General features: G+C 50.2%; 1 protein-coding gene across 1 annotated transcript in view; it reads right to left on the bottom strand.

Annotated features, from left to right (window-relative positions):
- Positions 1 to 323: 323 nt before the first annotated feature.
- Igf2bp2 (insulin like growth factor 2 mRNA binding protein 2) overlaps positions 324 to 13,399 on the bottom strand; it is a 122,793-nt gene continuing 109,717 nt past the window's right edge. Inside the window, exons 11-16 of the mRNA XM_052740219.1 lie at positions 12,893 to 12,961; positions 11,217 to 11,333; positions 6,680 to 6,754; positions 5,157 to 5,288; positions 3,499 to 3,612; positions 324 to 2,074 (exon numbers count right to left, since the gene is read on the bottom strand). Coding sequence (XP_052596179.1) covers positions 1,982 to 2,074; positions 3,499 to 3,612; positions 5,157 to 5,288; positions 6,680 to 6,754; positions 11,217 to 11,333; positions 12,893 to 12,961 — 600 coding nt within the window. The 3' untranslated portion in view covers positions 324 to 1,981. The remainder of the gene's footprint in view (positions 2,075 to 3,498; positions 3,613 to 5,156; positions 5,289 to 6,679; positions 6,755 to 11,216; positions 11,334 to 12,892; positions 12,962 to 13,399) is intronic.

The raw sequence follows: 13,399 nt of genomic DNA, 5'->3' as shown, positions 1-13,399 counted from the left end.
TGCAGGCTGTCCTGTAGTTCTACAGATCTGCACAAACTGCCATTCCATGGGGTCCCAGCAGAGGCGCACTTCCCACAAGCCCCCAGGCGAGGCTGCTGTGCTGGCTGCACACTGACTCACTGAGCTGTGTCCCTCCCAAGAACTAGGTGGACAAGGAGCTGCCCAGTCCCGACTGCCCAATTGCTGTTCCCCTAGGCCTCCAGCTGACACCCCCGGGAGACACAACGCTCAGCAAATAAGACACCAGGACGCCAGGATCTTGTTAGCTTGGATATATTTTTTTCCTTTTTTTTTTTTTTTTTTTGTCACAGAACACCGTTTGCAGTAGAGGAAATCGGCATTGCAGTCTGGTGGTGTCTTGGCTTCTTCACATAACCAGGACGTGGTCATCCTTCAGCGCAAAAGCCCTCATGGCACGTACCCTATTGAAATTCAGGACGGCTCCAATATTCTGTTTTTCTTTGTCATTTTTAAAAAATAAACATTTTTAGATTTGTCCACAAGAAGGCCACGTAGGCTCTTGGCTAGCGGAAGACAAGTCAGAACAGTCGCTGCACACTTGGGCTGCCGCCTGCTTCAGGCTGGCAGTTGAAATCTTTTTTTTTTAACTCATTTTTATTAAAAAAATAAAAAATGCTCCAACTATCAGTTTTACAAAATCTCTAAGGGAAACACAAGAGCAAGGTGCTGAGGTAAAAAACACCTGAGGTAGCTTTATTTGTGTGTTTTTCTCATTTTAAAAAAATCTGTAAATTTAATGCCCTGGGCCAACAACCTTGTATAAATTGCTGTTTTCCTGCACTTTAAATTTTTAAAGAAATAATTTCACTAAATGTTGATGGCTTCTATACCAAAATGTAAAAAGACAAAGTACATTCTTTCTTTATGGAGTTTTCCTTTGTTTGGTTGGCTGGTTGGTTTGGAGGGTTCCCGCTTTGCTCTTCCGAGACGCTAGGACAAGTGCCATCGACTCTTGTTCGCTTGAGTAACCAAGTGTAAGCTGAAGCTGGTTCGTGTGTTTCACGTTTGTTCCGTTTGTGTGATGTGATACTCAGAGCACTGCTTTGCCTGGGGGGGAGGGTGTGCATAGGTATGGGGGGAACAGAAAAGGACAAAGGGATTCAGAAGGATGGCGGGCAAAGAGGAAGGTTGGGGGGATAAACAGAGACAGATAGACATATATAGCAGTATGCAAAAAAAACCAGTTTAAAACCTGTGAAGCAGAGAAATGGGTGCATGGATAAACAGGTGACAAGGGCCTGGGGCCCCTCCTCAGGGACGGTATCCCTTCTGTTGATAGACACAGGTGACCCACAAGTGCCATGAAGTGTCCTTGACGAGATTTCCCTCCAAGTGAAGTTCGTGTGGGCAGCTCAAAGTTCCTTTCTCTACCAATGGACCTCACCCAAGACTTTATTCTTTGAAGTCTAGAAAAGCCTGCTTTCTCTTCAAAAAGAAAACAAAATTAATAATCGAGTAAAAATTGTCGTTAGTTGAGTTATTTGATATATTATTTCTAAAATATATTAACGCTGCAGGCACCCTGTGTAACCCACAGGCCACGTATCTTAACATCTCTCCCCTTCTAGTATGTACATACATGTACAGAGACAACGCTCCACAACAAAGAAAAGGCTGTGGAGTTTGCTTTGCTTTGAGTCACCCATGTTCAACTGAAAGGGATAGTGTCCTGGGAGCTGAGGAGGGATTTGAGTGGATGGGCAGTGGATGGCTGGAAGCCTGCAGAAGCCAGGGGAAGCTGGGCACAGGCCAACTGGTGTTTCTGGGGAACCCGGGCCCTCCCTATGCCCTCCTGGATCCCAGGATGTGCAGGGGTCTGCAGGCCCTGGCTGCTCTGCAGACTTCTCACTCCTCAGGATGGTCTTTGGTTTGCTCCCGATCTGCTGGCTGTTTGGTCTCGTCTCTCTCGGGGGTTGGGAGGGTTACATTCATCTGTTGTTTGCTGGCGCCTGTGGGGGCCTCACTTGCTGCGCTGTGAGGCGACTCCCTGAGGGTATTTCTGCTCCTGCTGCTTCACCTGTTGTACAATTTCCCTGATCTTGCGTTGCGCAGTCTGCAGCAGAGAGAGGGAGGGGAGGGCACAGGGAAGAGACAATCCCAGTTCTGGGGCCCCCACAGGGAAACAGAGGGCTCCGGACTTGGGAAAGGTTGAGTGCTCAGACCAATCTTACTTCCCCCAGGTCCCTTATGACCAACCACACTCAACAGCCAGGGGCAGAATTCCTCTTCACTTCACCAAGCCAGCCAGGTGCTAGGTGGGAGGGGGGCGGGGAGAGGAGGGTGCACTGGGGTGGGAGGGGGCGGGGAGAGGAGGGTGCACTGGGGTGGGAGGGGGCGGGGAGAGGAGGGTGCACTGGGGTGGGAGGGGGCGGGGGAGAGGAGGGTGCACTGGGGTGGGAGGGGGGGGGAACTAGCAGCTTCTAACTCACAGGGAGCAGATGGCCAGGCAGCAGCAGGAAGGGTCAGTGATGGGGTGGAGGCCAAAGGCCCTGCCGCTCCCACCTGAGCTCTGACATGCCCCCTCCCCTCCCCACCCCTTTCCAGAGCACTAGAAAGATCAGGAAAGGGGAGAGACTAGCCCTGAAGAACAGGAGTTCCAACCCTGAGTCACAGCTTCCCACGGGCCGAACTCTGCCACTGGCCCAGGCAGCAGTCACAAGCACGAGACCACAGGCTGCCCTTCCTTCTCCTTTGGCTTACAGGAGGCTCACAGTCGCCCTCTTCTAAAGCCCGCCCAGCAAAAAGCATCAAGACAACCAGGCCACATATTAGGCCACTTGTCCCTGCAGAGCTGGCTTCTGTGAGTGAAAGGCAGCAGTGACGTGGAGTTCTGGGGAGATCGGGAAGAGAGCAGCAGAACACTAGGTCCCTTTCCTTCGTATTCTGAACCGCCCCTTGGGGACTTCTTGCCCAGCGTCCTGATGTCATCTTATGTAAAGTCCTCTTTAAGAAAAAACTCCCCCTTCGTTCTCTCTCCTGACTCTTGCCAGAGGTAGAGTGCACCTCCCTCTTTCGCTTTCTCTCCCCCTTTAATAATTTCCTCATGGACATCTGGGTCTGGATGGTGAGAGTAACTCTCCACCTCTCCACACATCTGCATGGAGGGTCTCCCTCACCCACCAGGGCACCTTGGCCCAACCCGCCAAGGCCTCCCTTGTCACAACACCTTTTTGAGGAGTCACTTTCCACAGTGAAACTTGGCCACCTGGCTGCTCTGCTGGGGGCTGGCTGGACATGTGGCTCCTCAGAGGAAGGCTGGGAGGGCAAGCGATGCTAAGCTCCCAACCCCAGCGGAGCATGCTAGGAGCCTTGCACCAACAGCTTCCAGTCCCCGAGGTCAGGGGCCAAGGAGGGGTTCCACCGTGTGTGTTGTGGGGTGGTCGGGAAGAGCTTTAAGCACATGGCCACTTGACACAAATACAATACGTGAACTAGTGGGAAGAGCTGGGCAAGAGCAGGGCCCTCACAGAATAGTACCTGGCTAGCGAAAAAGTGTCCGATAATCCTGACGATCACTTCTTCATTTTCATCTGGGGTTTGGTCACGAGGCACGATAACTTCTGCGCTTGTCAAGTTCTGTAGCTCGTTTACCTGGAGAGGCAGAGAAGGAAGTGAGTGAGTAACCCCCCCAGCCCCCGCCCGCCCGGGCCACCCATAAAGCCGATCCTTGGGCTGTGGATGGAGAGACCAGAGAAGTTAACCGCCCCCTTTCCTTTCTCCTGCCTCAGCTCCTGTGGGTTTGGCTCCAAAGGGCTGAGTGACAGAGAAATGGGAATGTAGCCCTAACTCCACGAGGCTGCTTCTCAGGCTGAATGCTCTAATTCTGCAGACACTCGTGAGGACTCCTAGTAAGAGCCCAGGTTAGTGGCCCACTTCTGGACCTGCTTCCCTGGCTGCTGGCCAGGAGCTATGGCCTCTCCTCTTGTCTGACTCAGAATAAACCAACCCACTTCCTTCTCCTCCCTCTCCTCACCCCCCACCCTCTTCTTTCCTTCCTTTTCCCCCTCTGCTCCCTTTGGGGCAAGGTTGGCCTTGAACTTGCTATATAGGCAAATATGACCATGTACTTCTATCCTCCACTCTCCATTTCATGAGTGCTGGGTTATGCCTGCCCCTTGGCATGATGCTCAGCTCACAGGCAGTGAGGGGATCAGAGGGGCGGCTGTCCACAGCTGGGGATAGAGAGGATTCAGTGACTGCTTCTAGGCTCGGTCTCCAACACTTCAAGTCTGTCGAGCGGCCAGTGTGCGGACCTGGGGTTTGGACTGCACTTGTAGATCCAAGCCAACTATATTCTTTTGGATGTGACTCACCATGTCTAGAACCTGAGCTCCCCCTCCCCACTTCCTGCCACTCAACAATATCACTTCATGATCACAGGCCCAGAACTGCTCCAGTCACCTCCTCACCAAGTGAGAAAGCCATATTCTTGTGTCCACAGATAACCTATTGATGTCTAGGGATCAATATTCTTCTCTCTGGGGCACTGAAGGTTGATCCCAGGGTCCCATACTTGATAAGTGCATGTTCTATCACTGAATTATACCTCCAGCTCCAGATTCAGGTGACGTGTGTTACTGAGACCTTCAGACTGAACACATGAATTACACTTGCTCACCCTATTGCTGAGCCAACTCCCTTAGAGCAGATGGCCAGACTTGAGAAAGAACCAGAAAATGGGTTGTACAGTAGGGAGAGTGAGAGGGCCCCTGGAGACTGTCGTCAAGAGAGAGCACCGGGCAGTTGTAGCCTCTGAACTTGGAAACCAAGCAGAGTGTGGTCTCAAATGGCTTCTATCTGCTACATGTGGATGTGAGGGTGGGGGTAGGTAGGTGGGATAGGAGATGGCCTTCTTGTCTTCGGATATAAACAGCGCTGGGTGGCATAGTGCTCAGGAATAGGGTGGGCTTGACACCATGGAACTGGGCCCTTAGTGCTAGAGCCCTGCGGATAACCTTTCTGTCCTTGGAATCCCCGTGCCTCATGCATCCTGCATGTGCCGGAGCCCAAGTGTGTCAGCCCAAGGCCCTCAGACATGTTGAGAGCGAGCAAAGGAGCTAGTGAGGATCTGAGGGGAGTCAGGCATGGCCAGGCAGGGAACTCATCCAGGTGAAGGGAGTCAGGAGCCAGCTTACGGTTTTCCCCCCTTTGCCGATCACGCGGCCGGCTGTGGACGAGGGAACACGGATGTGGGCTTCCAGCTTCACCTCTTCTTTGGGGTTAAAGAAGTTTTCTTCCTTCAGCTTCCCAAAGATCCGTCCCTGAGCCTGAGGACAAGATGACTGGTGATCGGGCTACTCTGTCAGTGCTGTGCAGGAACTCGGGAGTCCCAGTGATGGAATGTGTGGGCTTCCCTCCAGGCACTGGGCAGCTGCACACCCACCTCAGTTCTACCACCCATCTCAGCCATCCATCTCAGCCACCTCACTCTACCATCTGTGCTCGCTGCCGAGCCTCGTGGTCTGCAGGGGACTGCTTCCTCTAAGGAATGTGTGTGTCTAGGCAAGGGCAATGGTGAGCCACCAAGACTGCACCTTGTTTTCATATGCCCAGTGCCTGTAAGTGTGTGATTGGCTGAATTTGTTTAAGGCTTTCTTAACCCCCCTCCACTGTAGCTCAGTTCTCTGGTTACTGAAGGAGATAACAGGATTTGGTAAGTCTCAACACACCGCTGCTTTTGTGCTGCTGAGAATCAAACTCATGGCCTTGCACATGCTGGCAAAGTCATCATCTCATCAAGTACTTAGTTGTTAGTATGTTGTGGGACCATCACCACTATCCAGAATATTCTGGATCCATCTCAGTGGTGGGACAAACCCATAATCCCAACTTTTGGGCAGCTGAGGGAAAGAATTGTAGGTTAAGGCCAACCTGAGCAATTTATTGAGGCCCTGAATCAAAATTGAAAAAAGAGAGGACTAGGAATGTGGCTCAGTGGCCGAGTGCTCACTGCCTCCTATGTGTGAGGCCCTGGGCTCAATCCCCAGGACTGCCCGTCACTCTCAACCAGCCTACCGTCTTTCTCTATGGTTTGCTACTGGACACATGTACGTGGAACCATGGCCTACATGTTCTTATTTCTCTAGGGTCATTCCTTTGTAGCGCACATTGGATAAATCATTCTCTTTTGTGGACACACCACATTTTGTTTGTTCATTTCCAAGCTTTTGGTCCCCTGTGATTTTCATTGTAAGAGCTGAACTTTTATAAATTAAAGCACATTTCTGACTTCTTGAAATTCAAGTTTTAACGTTCCTCGAGGAAGAACATCAGACACAAAGCCATGGTCCTCGCAAAAGAACTCTCCCCAATGCTGCTAGAATTCCCTCACAGACTGCCAGAACTTCCACTACATAAGGCTTCTCCTCTGCACCCATGTTAACGCTCTCAGCTGGAGAAGCCCAAGACAGCCACCCAATCAGAGACATGCTGGAGGCACTGGCATCCTGACTGGGCACCAACAGACAGCCCACCTTTCCATGGAGAGAAGACAGAGCACACAGAGCACAGAGGAGAAACGAGGAACCAGGCACAAGTCTGACCTGTGAGCAGCAGAAGAGGAAATGGACACTAGGCTGACAAAGCAGCACCTCAACTCCTCTGGGCTGTCTGCCCGGCACCCAGAGCCTGCAGGGCCGGCATGGGCTTTGGTACTGACCTTGAACTGGGCTTCAGGTGGCCCGGTGATGATGACCATCCTTTCACTGACATCTGGACCTTCTGCCGGAGCTATCTGCGGTTTGAGAAAAGGAACATGCTGATGCCAAGCTCCTGTGCTTGTCTACGAGCATGCTGACAGCAGCTGATGACCAGCTTCTGCCTCTGAGCTCCATACACAGTGCCACCTCTGCCCTGGGTCTTAGGAAGTCTGACCTTAGTTCTCAGTATCAAATATGGGTCTTTGGCTACCCAGGGCCAGTAGTTACTGCCTGTCCCTGCAGTGAGCACCCTTCCAGCAACTTGCCTCTTCCCTCAGCCAAGTCCTAAGAGATACAGGCTCTGCCAATCCCCAGGCCCAAAGGGAAGGAAAGGTTAGTCCACAATGCTGTCTAACTGGTATCTAGCTGCTTCCTGCCATGATGAAAATGGACTAAACCTTTTTGAACTATAAGAAAGCCCCAACTGAATGCTTTCTTTTATAAGAGCTGCCGTGGTGGTCATGGTGTCTCTTCACAGCAACAGAACACGTACTATAACAGGAGTTGGTACCAGGGAGTGACAGGACTGACCACGCTGCTTGTGGTAGAATGTGGACTTTGGAACTTTGGATTAGGAAAGCAGTTGAATGCTTTAAGCAGGGCTTAAGGAGTCACTATTAGTAGGAGCATGACAGACAGTGTTGAAGGCAATCTGAACTGTAAAGTCCCAGCTCAAGAAGGTTCAGAGGGGAATATTAGTAAATGGCCTAGAGACCATTCTTGTGATGTTTGGGGAAAACAAAATGTGGCTGCTTTTTGCTCTTGTCCCCCCCTCAAAAAAAAAATACCTGAGGCAAAAATGAGGCATTTTTGGATTAATGGCATTGGCAGAGATTTCAAGATAGACTAGTATTGACTCTGTTGTGTGGTTATTAGTGGTCACTCTCATGCAGATCTATAATGAAAAGGAGCAAGCTGAGAAAGGGAAAATACAAAATGTACAGTTTGAAGAGAAAAGGAGCACCAGGAAGTGTAATAGAGCTAAGTCTAGTACTCAGGGAGATAAAACATTTCAAGAAAAGCCTGATGTTCAATGGAATAAAGGGAGTGGTGACCACAGGGCAAGATCCTACCCACCTAAGCTTCTAACTTGTGAAAAGGAATTAAAGAAAAGTTTAGTAGCAAAGAAAACCATCAAAAACAGAAAGCTGATGAAAATGTATTTGAATGAGGGGGCCAAGTTCCAGCCCCAGCAAACAGAACTTGGTAGCTTGAGCCATGTGGTTCTGGCTTTGGAGTCAAGGATACAAGTCAGGTGTTGTGGAATCTCCCTCTGTGACTAAGAAAAGCTACAGACACCGATGTGCTAGGGCCCAAAGAGGCCATTGTGTGACACTGTGAAAATGAAACCTGCATTTCACTGGAGACCCCAAGATGTTGGAGATGCCAGAGTGATGAGGTATCTGCTGAGGAAAGCTACTCATGGGGAGTGGAACCAGCTTAAGAGAGAGAAGTGTGCTCCAGTCAACAAAACTGAAAGGAGTTGGAGATCTGAAGAGCACTTTGATATCAGACATGGAGATGCAGAGTTTGGAGTTTGTCCAGATGGTTTTTAGTCTTGCTTTGATTCAGTATTTCCTCACTATGCTCTCTTTCTTCTCTTTTGGAATGGTAAAGTATATTCTGTGACACTGTATGTTGGAAGTATGGCACCTGCTTTTTGATTTTGATTTTATAGTTAAGAGATTGTCATGTATCTCAGAGGACACTTTGAACTTTGGAATTTTAAACAGTGTTGAGACTATAATAGACCACAGGGACTTTTGAAGTTGGACTGAATACAATTTTTGCATTATGATATGGCTACAAGACTATGGGGGTCAGGGAGTTGAAAGTGATGGTCTGAATAAGAATGACCTCCAGAGGTTCACATTGGAACGTCTAGGGAACGGCACATTGGTAGAACACTGACTACGACAAGGTCTTTATTACATTTTCCTCCCAGCACATCCCGACTTACTTAAACAAATCTTTAGGGGAGGAAGAGGAAGAAGAGGAAGAGGAAAAAGGAGAAAGTGACAACAAAATTGAGTTGGACCTGGTAGTTCATGTCAGTAGCCCCAGCTACTGAAGAGGCCGAGACAGAACGGTCATTCGAGACTAGATGTTAGAAGTTAGCTTGACAACACACACATACACATACACACACACACACACACACACACACACACACACACACACACACACACATACATACACATACACACACACACACAAAACTCTCCTCTCAAAAAAAAAAAAACAAATAATTAAAACTCAATCATCAAATGGCAGAATTAAACGTAATTCAAAGTCAAATGAATGGGAAGCACATCGGGAACATAAGGGTGAGCCAGGAGTTTCAGGTGAGCACACAATTCTCAGCTCAGCTCCTTTAGAGCATTGGCACAGCTGAGCACAGTGACTGCAAAGCACACTCAGGAGGTGGAAGCAGGAGAATCAGGACTTCAAGGTCATCACAGGCGCCAAGGTAAGCTGGCGGTTAGCCTAGGCTATGAGACCAAGCCTCAAGCAAGCAAGCAAAAGATAGGGGGAACATCGTCCAGGGCCACCCAGGCAGAAGGAACCCAGGGTTCAGGGAGGTGCCATTCCCTCTGCTCTGTGAGTATACTGTCTCCAAAGCTCAGCGGAGACCTTCACTTAGAGGTCTGATTCTGTTTTTACCCCATCTAGGCTCTAAGCCAGGGTCTACCCTGGGACTTCAGGGTCCAGTGCTGTGTCCCAGCTTCCTCGGGAACACTCATCCACTGCATGTTGTCACCTGCACTGATCTAGAAAGAAGGACCCCTTCATTGAGACCTCTGAAGACTCCTCTGGCCTTGCTTACTTACTCTGTGGCATGAGGACAAATGGAAGACATAGGTAGCCAGTAAGCAAGCTCCCGAGGACCACCCTCCACAGTGGGCAGTTATTTCTTGATGGTAGACACAGCCTGTTCAGGGGATGGAGACTGGAACAGGCTGGCCCTGAGACAGGTGGCAGGAAGCCCTGTCTACTTCAAGATCCACCCCCAGCACAGAGACCTGAGGATGCTGTGGAGCGATGCCTACAGGACTAATCAGACCTGCGCCTGAACTCCCTCCCTCTTCGTTTCCATGAAGGCGCTAACTGGGAATGACTCTGAAGATCAGTAAGGTTGCTATGGGAGGAGGAGGCCATGGAGCAGAAACAGGACAATCTGGGCAAGTCTTGGCTGTCACACTCTGTAGTTTTGTGGCCATGGGTAGATAGTCAGACCTCCGGGGCTCCATTTCTCAGAAGCAAGAGCAAATGGGAAGTTATTGCTGTCATCAGCAAAAGTAGATGGTCAGGATCCTAGAGGTCAATGGAATTTATATCTAAGAGCTAGGCTGCCCACTTAGGTTCCTTGCTCAGTTCCTATTCTCTCTGTGTCTCACTTCTGCCAGTAAAGTGGGGCTTAGATGAAGGAACCGCTCAAAGCTCTTTGGTCCAAATTGTCTCACTGGGGTTTTTCAGCATCTCAGACTACAGCACTGAGCACCAGCAAAGATCTCCTGGATGCAGCCAGCCTGTTCTCATCCCCGCTTTCTCCATTGTCTAGGCCAGGACGCTACCTGTGTCAGGCCGCTGGGCATAGAGGACCGCATGTCAGCATCGCAGCCGCCTGGTCTAGGCTTCACCCAGTGTGGGAGTCTCTAACTGCAAGCAGACAGATGCAGGCTGAGGGTGCAGCGAGGTGCAGTACTTTGCCAATGGCACTGCAGTCCTCATTCTGCACAATTCAGAATGTTCTGGGCTTTCCTGTTTGTCTGTTTGTTTCCCTGTCATACTGGCTGCGGGAGAGACTCCAGCTCTTAGGGAGAAAGTGTAAGTATTCTTTCTCTCTAAGTCATGAGACGCAGGTTCATAATTCAGGGTTGTCTCATGGTAGCGAATTATCTCCCACAGCAGTGGGAAGTGTTTCCAGCAGTGTTCAGCATCTCAGCAGAGCTGACGGCCGGGCTTGAAGCAGGCCCATGGCAAACAATCCTTGAGAACCGAGAGAGGCAAGTCAAGAGGACTTCCCTAGCCTTCTGCTCAGTCCTGGCCTCTTAACTGGTGATGCCATCAGCTCTTGTCTGCCCATAATTCTATCAACACCTTCCAGAAAGTTCTTCATTCAATTTGTTTTCTCATAGTCTGTAAGTCCTTGAAGCATGGACTAACAGACACACCGATGTGCTGAGTGCTAGCACAAATGCTCATTCCACTCGAGCACATCCCCTCAGCTCGGGAAAAAAGTCTTCAGCCTTCCTTTATCCTCTTGGGAAGAGGGGACAATGCCAATCCTCAGAGGACCTGGTTTGGTCAGTACTAGTATCTTTGTTCTAATGTAGTTGTTTGGTGGAACAGGAAAGGACTAAGATGAAGAATGGGAGCAGTCAGGAAGGGCCCTGGAAATACATTCTGCAGATTCTGTCTCTGGGTGGTGTGAGAACTGTCTGGCACTGACCAGAGGAGACCAAGGGGACAGGCAGCTGGCAGCAATAATCTTACCTTGATAGAGGCCCCAGCAAATCGAGCCAGCTGTTTGATGTGCACCCCCTTTTTCCCGATGATAGCACCCACAGCCTGGGTTGGGATGAAGAGATTCACAGTCTCCTGCTCTGGGTACTAGAAAAGAACACGTGCACACTGTCATGCTCACTGGGCACCTCACAGCCCAGCCAAGTACCTTAAAAGCATGGGAAGGCCTCATTACCCAGGGAGATGGCCAAAATGGCAGGGTGGATCTTTGTGTGGCCTGGTGCTCTCTACATGAACCCAAGCAGGATTGCATGAGCCTATGTAGCCCCTGAGCCTGTGTTTGCTGGGCACAAGCAGCCTGGGTTCTCTGATATACACAGATTTGATAAATATGTTTCCTGTGCCTTCATTCAAGATCAAAATGGTTGTGATGGCTCAGTGGATTAAAAAGTGCTTGTCACGCAAGCCTGATGGTGTGATCCCTGGAGCCCATGGTGGGAGGAGACAATTTCTGAAAGTTGGCCTGGCCAGCCAAACACACCTGCCCATGGACAGAGGGACAGCTGTCCAGTCCCTCCCATAACTAGGAATACCATTTCACAAGGCGGCTCACCCTGCTGTGCCCAGGCCCCATGGTGAGTACCCAGGGAGGTGGGCTAGCCACCTGTCCCTGGAAACCCCCGAGGAAAGACAGCAGCTCTTAGGTCAGGCTGCCAATGGCTCTTGTGGGAGTGATGATGTGTCTTCAGGGTCAGACTTTGATTAAAGAACACCGACAAGAAAAAAAAAAAAAGGTGTGGTTTGGTGTGGTGGGGTGTGTGGCTATGCACACGTTCATGTGTACACACACATGTTGGAGGCCCGAGGTTGATGCTGCCGTCTTCCCCACTCACTCTCTCCCTTAGCTTTGACACAGAGAATCCTATGGAACCTGGCCAGTGAGATCGAGGGGTCCCGTCACTACTTCCTCAGCACTAGGAGCACCACCACACCCGGCTTTTATGTGGGTGCTGAGGATTTGAACCCAGGTCCAAATGTTTGTATGGCAAGTACTGTGCCAACTGCACCAAATCCCTTGCCTACTGGAAACTTTTCTTTAGCTTATTACTATTTGCTAACTGGTTTTCTTTGTTTTTTTTAAAATGCATTTTTAAAAGTGTGTGAGAGAGAGAGAGAGTGTGTGTGTGTGTGTGTGTGTGTGTGTGTGTGTGTGTGTGTGTGTGTGTGTGTATGTAAGTGCAGGTGCCTACGAAGGCTAGGGACACTGGATCCCTGGAGTTACATGTGACCGAGAGTCACCTGATGTGGATGCTGGCATCTCCAGTTCTCTGAAGAGCAGTGTGCACCCTTAATGACTGAGCCACAGCTCTAGTCTTTGGTTCTTTAAGGAAGGATTTTACACTGTGTGTAGCTTAGGCTGGCATGAAACTCACTGCACAGCCCAGGCTGACCACAAACTCGATCCTCCCACCTCCCACTCCCAGGGTCATCTAAGAGGCCACACAGTCCAGGGGGCTCCCCAACACTGAGTGTGAAGCAGGGTGGCTTGGTGCTTACACTCTGAGCTGTATCCTTCTGGGACAGCCTAGAGCCACAGGAGAGAACAGTCACACTGTGACCAGTCACTGGCCTGTTCCTCAGGGGCCATATAGGGCAGCTGTGGAGCAGGAAGAATGGTGGTCGGGGCAGATCTGAGGGGCACTTACGGAGTGATGATGCGAGAAAGGGCCGAAATGGTGATGAGGGTACAGACTGGAGAAGTATCCGGAGTGGGTCTGCATATTAATGAGACGTTCAGTGAGTCAGGTGTCCGTTTCCATGCGGCACATGTGCTCTGTGAGCCAACACCACTGTCCCATCTACAAACTTGTGCCTCTGTGTTTCTAATCCCTGAACCCTTGACAAGGTGTCACCTGGTTGCATCAGGCCCCGGGCCACAGCTTCTAAGATGAGCCTTGCTCTCTAGGCATTCAGCCCAGTCCCACTGCTCAGACCTGCCTTTCAGTGAGGACAGGGCTAGTGGCTCCTGTGCTATGGGGGAATGACAAGTTGGGCATTACAACAGAGAATCCTGGGGACAAAAGTCATGAGTTATTCCGAACAAGCAAATGTGATCTTGGGAAGATGGAGCAGTTAGCTGCACCAGAGATTCCCAGAGGAACAGAAACTCAGTGTGGAGAAACTGAGAGCGTCAGTAAGAGAAAGGGAGCAGA

The sequence above is a fragment of the Peromyscus californicus genome, unplaced genomic scaffold (assembly GCF_007827085.1).
Source record: "Peromyscus californicus insignis strain IS unplaced genomic scaffold, ASM782708v3 Scaffold_16__1_contigs__length_79575227, whole genome shotgun sequence".
In the NCBI taxonomy this organism is placed as follows: Eukaryota; Metazoa; Chordata; class Mammalia; order Rodentia; family Cricetidae; genus Peromyscus; species Peromyscus californicus.
This window is presented reverse-complemented; position numbering and strand designations above follow the sequence as displayed.